The sequence below is a fragment of the Neolamprologus brichardi genome, chromosome 23, assembly GCF_056152115.1.
Source record: "Neolamprologus brichardi isolate AB-2024 chromosome 23, ASM5615211v1, whole genome shotgun sequence".
Lineage (NCBI taxonomy): Eukaryota > Metazoa > Chordata > Actinopteri > Cichliformes > Cichlidae > Neolamprologus > Neolamprologus brichardi.
In genome coordinates this window covers 31,189,841-31,197,933 of record NC_142125.1, presented here as the reverse complement: position 1 = coordinate 31,197,933, position 8,093 = coordinate 31,189,841, and the positions used below count along the sequence as shown (strand labels likewise).

The following is an 8,093-nucleotide window of genomic DNA, read 5'->3' as shown; positions in this document are numbered from 1 at the left end:
GAGGAAGCCTGGAAAGGAGAAAATAGAATGGTTAATTCTATATTCTTGGCTGATACTACCATGAAAGAAATAGTAGCAATTGTAGAAAATTGTAAAAATAAAAAATCTACTGACTGTGATGGTATAGACATGGTTATAATTAAAAAGACTTTAGATTGTATAAGTATTCCTCTTTGCTATATGTGGTGGGGCGTGGTCTGCGGTGGCGTGCAGGGAGGGCGGACGCACCTGCACGGCATCCGCAATCACGCCCGCCACGTTAAAACACGGGGACTCAGGTGTGTGTGGTGTGTGGTGTGAGGGGTTGTGAATAAAAAATGTCTGAAAACACTGATCCCTGGACCCGCCGTGCCTTATTCCTGCCACAGTGGTGCCGAAACCCAGGAGGCGGCACGGCGGGTTCTTATCGGAGCCAGGGAGTGGAGGAGCTGGCCCAGAGGGTGGCCGGCTCCCTCTGGGCCGCCCAGCGGGAGCAGGCGGCGGAGGTGCGTCGCCAGGAGGCAGAGCTGCAGGACCAGTCCGAGCGCCACCTGCAACGGATTGGGGAGCTGGCGGCGCTGCTCTGGGCCTGGGCGCCACCCCCACAGGTGTGTACCGAGGACAGTGAAGCGGTGGAGGAGCCGCATGGGGCACCTGAGCAGCCGGAGGTGGCAGACGAGGCGCGCGGGGATCTGCGCCTACCGGAGGAGGGGGAACAGCCGGGTGAAGGGCTGCTCCTGCCGGGAGCGGTGGACGAGCCGCTCCGACCGGAGGCGGCAGACGAGGCGCGCGAGGGTCTGCACCGGCTTGAGGAAGAGGAGTCGCGGGAGGGGCTGCCGGAGCCGCTCCCGCCAGCGCCCCAGCCAGCGGCGGACGAGCCGCTCCAGCCGGAAGAGGTGGAGAAACCGGGAGGGGAGATGGCGGTCCCCGTGCCAGGGGAGCCTGCTCGACCTGTGCCCGAGGTCGAGGATCGAGCTGCCCCGGAGCGTCAGATGCGCCGGGTAGTGAGCCCCTCCCGGGGCCGGCGGGGTCGTGCCGGCTTGTCGGGTAGCCGGCCTCCGGACCGGTTTCGCCGCTGCTGCTGGAGGCGTGGCCGACCCCCGGACAAGGCTCGCCGCCATTGGAGGTGTGGGCGGCCTCCGCAACGGACTTTGCTCTGTTCCAAGGTTGGGAACCGGTGGGGAGTAGGTTCGGCCGGATGACTCCCCGGCCTCAATCGGGCGATGGGGGTGTGTGGTGGGGCGTGGTCTGCGGTGGCGTGCAGGGAGGGCGGACGCACCTGCACGGCATCCGCAATCACGCCCGCCACGTTAAAACACGGGGACTCAGGTGTGTGTGGTGTGTGGTGTGTGGGGTTGTGAATAAAAAATGTCTGAAAACACTGATCCCTGGACCCACCGTGCCTTATTCCTGCCACACTATATTTTTAATCTTTCGTTACAATCAGGAGTATTTCCTGATCGAATGAAAGTGGCAAAAGTGATACCCTTATATAAATCAGGAGATAAGCATAGTTTTAACAATTATAGGCCAGTGTCTCTTTTGTCACCGTTTTCAAAAGTGCTCGAAAAACTTTTTGCGCAAAGACTTGATAGTTTTATTGAAAAATATCAACTAATAAATGAAAATCAATTTGGATTTCGTAAAAATAGATCAACGGCATAGCATTGTTGACTTTCATTGACGATATTTCATCTGCAACCAATAATAATAAATATACAGTTGGGGTATTTGTTGATTTAAAAAAAGCTTTTGATACGTTACAACATTCTATTTTGATTTCTAAATTGTATAATTATGGTGTGAGAGGAGTGGCATTGACTTGGTTAAGGAGTTGTTTAGAAAATAGGTCGCAATATGTACATTATCTCGGTAACACATCTGAAAGATTGAAGATTGTAGGTGGCGTTCCTCAAGGTTCTATTTTGGGACCTAAACTCTTTAATTTATATATTAATGATATCTGTGACGTATCAAAAAGGTTAAATTCTATTTTATTTGCAGATGACACAAATTTTTATTGCTCTGGAGAGAATTTGAAAGATTTGGTTGAAATTATGACTTCTGAGATGTTAAGATTAAAAATATGGTTTGATGTAAATAAATTATCTTTGAATCTGACAAAAATGAAATTCATGATATTTGGCAATCGTGTAAAGGAGGATGAAGTCATTATGTCCATTGATGGAGAATTGATTGATAGAGTTACTGAATTTCATTTTTTGGGTGTAATAGTAGATGAAAATTTGATGTGGAAATCACATATTGAGTATATTAGAAAGAAGATGGTTAAAAACATTTATATTTTGGGAAATGTAAGAGATTTATTAGACTATAAAACAATGCGCATTTTATATTTTTCATTGTTTTTCTCATATTTTAGTTACTGTATTGAAGTCTGGGGGAATACATATGAGAATACTATAAAACCTCTAATCTTATTACAGAAGAAAGTGATACGAATGATTCATAATGTTAAATATAGAGAACATACAAATAAATTATTTCTAAAATCGAAATTATTAAAGTTAGGAGATTTAGTGAAATTACGGACACTATTAATTATGCTTAAGGCTAAAAATAATATTTTGCCCTTTAAGTTACAAAGAGTATTTTTATTGTGCTCAGGGGGAGAAGATAGCAGAAGGAAATTTTATTTTAAGCATCAGTTAGCTAGGACTACACAAAGATTAATGAGTCCAACGGTTAGGGGTATACGACTGTGGAACTCACTTCATTATAATTTATAATTTTTGCTCCTTTTCACACATGGTTGTAGTGCTTTTTGATAGAAAGTGTGGTTGGTTTGTTTGAATTGTTGTACCAAGTGTGAAATAAATAAATAAATACAATAAAATAAGTAACTCACCTGTGACATTCAGTGAAGCTGTAAAGTCACCCAACTCTAAAGAGTGGAAAACAGCTATGGATGAGGAAATGCAATCCTTAAAAGAGAACAACACCTTTACCCTAACAAGCTTACCTGAGGGAAAGAAAGCAGTGGGGGGTAGATGGGTATGTGAAGAAAAACAGTGGTGATGGATGAGAAAAATATAAAGCACGGTACGTAGCTAAAGGTTACAACCAGTGTTTTGGGATAGACTATGATGAAACTTTTTCTCCGACTGCTAACCTGACTAGCATAAGAGTGTTGATGCAGTGTGCGATACAAGAAAACCTGATTTTGCATCAGATGAATGTAAAAACTGCATACTTGCATGCACCAATAGATTTTGATGTTTATGTTGAGCAGCCAGAAGGCTATGAAGTAAAAGGAAAAACAGATGAGAAACTGGTCTATAAGCTGGAAAAGTCACTTTATGGGCTTAAACAGTCAGGCCGAAACTGGAACAGGACATTACATGACTATTTGATAGAGAACGGTTTCATGCAGAGTCCTGTAGATCATTGTGTTTACACAAGGAAAACAAGAAAAGACAAAGTGATCATGATCATATCGGTTGATGATATTATTATTGCAGCCAGTGATGAAAGGGTTTTGAAAACTGTGAAGGGAATGCTAACTGCAAGGTTCAAAATGAAAGATATGGGGAAACTCAAACATTTTCTTGGTATTGATTTGAGCAAACCAAAGACTGTGTAAAATGTCACAAGAGAGATATGTAGAAAACATACTGGAAAGATTTCAAATGCAAGACTGTAAACCAAGATCAACTCCTTGTGAACAAAAGTTGAACTACAATGATGATGTTGAGAAAATGAACAATGTCAGAATGTACAGAGAGGCAGTAGGTAGCCTTATTTACTTGACCTCTTGCCAGGGCCGTGCAGAGAGGTTTAAAGGGGCGGGTGCTCAAAGTTAAAAAGGGGCACATTGAACCAGGCTGAATAACAACAATACACATTCATCAAGAATCTAATATGGGAAGGGCAGGGCTGTGTTGATCTGAGAATGTAGACATTAAAAAGTTCATAGGAGAGATGGTAGCTGATTAAACAAGTATCATGAGATAATAACAAAATGCAAAGATTGGTGACAGCGCTTGGAACCATAAGGCAACAAAAAACTGTGAGAAATAATTTAGGCTCTGCCTGTGAATCACTCTTTGCTTCTCTTCTTCCTTCCATCATTTCATATATCACTCTCCACTTGCTGTCTATCTGAGAACAAGGCACAACTTGCTATTGCAATAAACTATAATCTAATTATCCACACCTAACAACTCTTGCACTTAATCTATAATAAAATGATGACAGAAAAATGTTATAGCCCTGCCTTTAGTAGCCTCACACAGCTCCTACTGTTCCCTCCTCATGTCCTTACCAGGCATGTCTGGACAATGTTATATCATGAGTAATATATATATTTTTAATCCATCTAAATAAAACACACAAATGCACGCACACACAGTGACATTTTAGACCTTCTTCACAATACTGTATACACTATGGGCATCACTGTGCTGATCCAGAATCCTTACATTATTATTTATTACTGGAGCTACAATAATAAAGCAATGAGGAGGGGGAAGTAATAAATATGAAATAATGTATTTATGATTCCATTTGTTTCACTATCCACTCTGTGCAGGGGCAAAGCTTTGTTAAACTGTAGAGATACAATAATTTTACTGCTGTAAAAACCAAATTTTGTCTTATTTAAAATATAAATCTAATATAATCTGCTTCTTAATGTATGTATTTTTTAATATATTATAATTATAATAATGCATAATTATGTGGACATGCATATTAGATCGTTTTTTAGTGAAATATAATCCCTCCAGAAAGGCAGGAAAAGCCCGGAAACTTCCTTTAAAACTAAATATGTTCTAAATACTTTAAAACTAAATATGTTCCCTAAAACGGTGACAGAGCTACAGACCCATGACAGCCTTACACAGGTAGCTAGCAGCTATGACCAGCACTACCTGTGCAGTTAATAAAAGGACAGGTAATGTTCTTCGCGCTGTTGCACACACAGCACGCTCGTTTGTTTCAGTTCGTCAGTTGCAACAAGACAGCTTACCAACGTGTACGTAATAAGCTAATACTCCTGTGTGCTATACACTACAGTGTACGCTGTACACCTACTTACTGGTTTTGTCGCATCAGTCTGTGTCTCTGAGTTAACTTGTGTTTCTCCTACAGCTCCGGACCGCTAAAAATGCGGGTGCTCTTTGTGAGCTCGTTCCCGGCTCGTAACCAGCGCGTTCTGCCGTCAAGGGCGATCATTGGTTAAATGTGATCATGTGACTGATGCAAGCCAGATCCTTTTATTTAGCAAAACTGTGATTAATAGTATATATTATTGTTGAGGGGCACAGACAGGACTCCGCACGCACACACACATTAAAAAAAATAAATAATTTTTTTTAAAAAGTTGCCTCAACAAAAGGGCACTTTGGGCACCCATCAGGAAAGGGGCGGGTGCTCAAGCCCCTCTAGCCCCCCCCTCTGCACGTGCCTGCCTCTTGCACACGACCAGATTTGAGTTTTGTTGTAAGTAAGCTGTCACAGCACTTCAAAGAACCAGCTGTGGAATATTGGACTACTGTGAAACATGGTATTTGAAACAATCAAAAGACAAGACATTGTGCTACAGGAAAAGTGACAAAGATTTGAGAGTATAAGGTCACAGTGACTCAGACTGGGCTGCAGATGTGACTGACAGGAGGAGTACTACAGGTTACTGCATAAGCCTGAATGAAGAAGGTCATTTGGTGTCATGGCGTACAAAGAAGCAGCCAACTGTTGCCTTGTCAACTTGTGAAGCAGAGTACATAGCTTTGGCAGCAACAACACAAGAATGTTTGTACTTGACACAACTGTTGCAAAGCATGATTGAGCATCAAAAGGGACCACCAAAGATTTTTGAGGACAATCAAGGGACTATCGCATTGGCAAGGAATCCTGTTAACAGACAGAGGTGTAAGCATTTCCATATCAAGTATCATTTTGTAAGATCAACAGTTAATGCTGGAAATTTGATATTGGAATATTGTTCGACAGGTCTGATGGTGGCCGATGTTATGACAAAGCCAGCAACAAAGGGGAAGTTATTGAAGTTTGAGAAATATATGTTTGGAGTGTAAACAAATAGTAAAGAAAAACTGTTTCTTTTGGAATGCATGTAAAGCTGACAATGTGAGTGCAAGTGGGGGTGTTGAGCTAGTTAATAGGTATGCCCTCATTGTCATCTGTTGTGATTTTATTTTGAAAGGATGCTTCCTGTTATGCTGCAGAGTATACGCAAGAGTTCAATAAACAAAGTCACCTTTTGGTGTGAATGTTCCGGTAAAAGCTGATGCCCCACGTGTGATTATTGCTCCGTCTAGATAATAAGTATCTTCAATATTCATGCAGATTCTGCTGGAAGACCCGTCTCTGCTAACAAGAACAAATGGGCAAGTGGATGAATTAATTTGAGTAAGTCTGACAAGGGCCAAGTTGAAATGGCTACACAACTGGGTCATAGCATCTCCAAAACTGTTAGGATGCCTGGGTCGTTGACCCAGAGGTTTGAGTTTATTACATTATTTATCATTTCTAGTCTTTGGTTTCTTTGTCTGTGTTCTGTCTTATGGTTTACGTCTCGGTTTGGTAAATGCAGACTACAGATACCATGGCAGTGCCAGGATTGTGAGTGATTGCTGAAAATGTTGAAATGTACTCACTCACTTTTTATTATTATTTGTAAATATGTGTACTAATGGTTGGGTTTTTTTTTTATTTATTTATTTTTTTTGTACGGTTTTATCAATAAATTTCAGCAACACCCATGTGTGTTGATTTCTCCCTAAGATGGCAAACTGAAACACAAGTTTCCTTGTGGCTCAGGAAACTAACCACTCCAAGTTGGTGACTTTTGGAGATTTTTTTTTTTAATGTTGAAACAACGTCAGGTTTTGATGTTGAATCAATGTTGAAACCTGACATTGAATCTGACATTGAAACAATGTCAGATTCTGATATTGAAACACTGTTGAGCTATGGTGTTCATTTTCCACCTCTTTTGCACAGTTGCTTTTTATTAAAACAACAGTTAAATCATGACTGGAAATCTACCTTTCTTTATAGGTATTTTAACCAATACTAAACTACTGCATGTTTCCATCAATACTTAAACCACCTAAACACATAATTGTACTTATTCCTCAAATTGGACACCCTTTATAAAAAAAAACAACAACAAATGTCTCACAATGTATCATGTCAATATTAATATCCTAAAATAAGAAAGCATTGCATGTGATGTAACAGAGAAAAAAAATAAACAAAAAAGGTCAATAGGCATGTTTCGTTTGCTAAATACTTTATTAAAAGACAGTTTCCTATTTACATTTATATGTTTCACAGAAGTTTGTAATTTTTTACTCTGGGATGGGGATGCATGATGTGCGTCCTGCACCACCCATACCCATACGATCTGGGGCGTATCGGAGCCATTTCTGCACTGCTTGTGCAAAGACAAACTCGGACATAGAGTTTGCCCCTAACTGCTGCGTCAGGCCATCTAGGAAAAAAATACACACACACAAACAAAAAAAGTGAATTAGAGCACATGAATAAGCTCTTGTTAACTGTCTTCAGCGGGGAGAAAGTATGTAAACTCCTAGGCTGATAAACATGAAAGTCACCAGGCGTAAATCTGCAAACTGCCGCATTTGATTCCCAAAGAGCTATGAGCAGAAAAAGTGATAAGTCTTAGCATGGTGTGCCGTGTATCCTTTAAAACAAAATAAACATGGGGTCCTCGGGCTGTACAACTACAACCCGAGGACTAAACAAGCCAAAGACCAAAGACTCCATCTCCAGATTAACCGGACATGAAAGTCTTGTTATTAAGAAAGACAAAGTAATATAGCAAAAAAACTGTAAAACTTACCACCATATATGCATTTGCAGAGCGCTGTATCTTTAAATGCCATTTTTTGCTTTGTCTGGTCCTTGGTTTTTTTCCCTGCCCAGTTGAGTACCGTGGCCAGCTCGTTTGTAATGGCATAAGCCATTACACGGCGGACTCGCACCTCCAGTGTGGTCCCTCCAATCAAGGCAAAGCGTCTCACCTATAGACACATTTTAAGAGATGGAATTAGCGTGTCTCATGTCTTAAATGTGTATGCAAGTGCTTGTGTGTTTAATCAACAGGC

At 41.2% G+C, this 8,093-nt stretch overlaps 1 protein-coding gene across 1 annotated transcript; it reads left to right on the top strand.

Annotated features, from left to right (window-relative positions):
* Positions 1 to 317: 317 nt before the first annotated feature.
* LOC148096260 (uncharacterized) lies at positions 318 to 1,248 on the top strand. Its single transcript, XM_087836382.1, has one exon. It carries the CDS (start codon positions 318 to 320, stop codon positions 1,179 to 1,181), a length of 864 nt encoding a protein of 287 aa, XP_087692508.1. The 3' UTR covers positions 1,182 to 1,248.
* The last annotated feature ends 6,845 nt before the right edge of the window (positions 1,249 to 8,093 follow it).

Excerpts from the sequence above, each read along its gene's own strand:
- LOC148096260 (XM_087836382.1), top strand. The coding sequence starts at position 318 with ATGTCTGAAAACACTGATCCCTGGACCCGCCGTGCCTTATTCCTGCCA.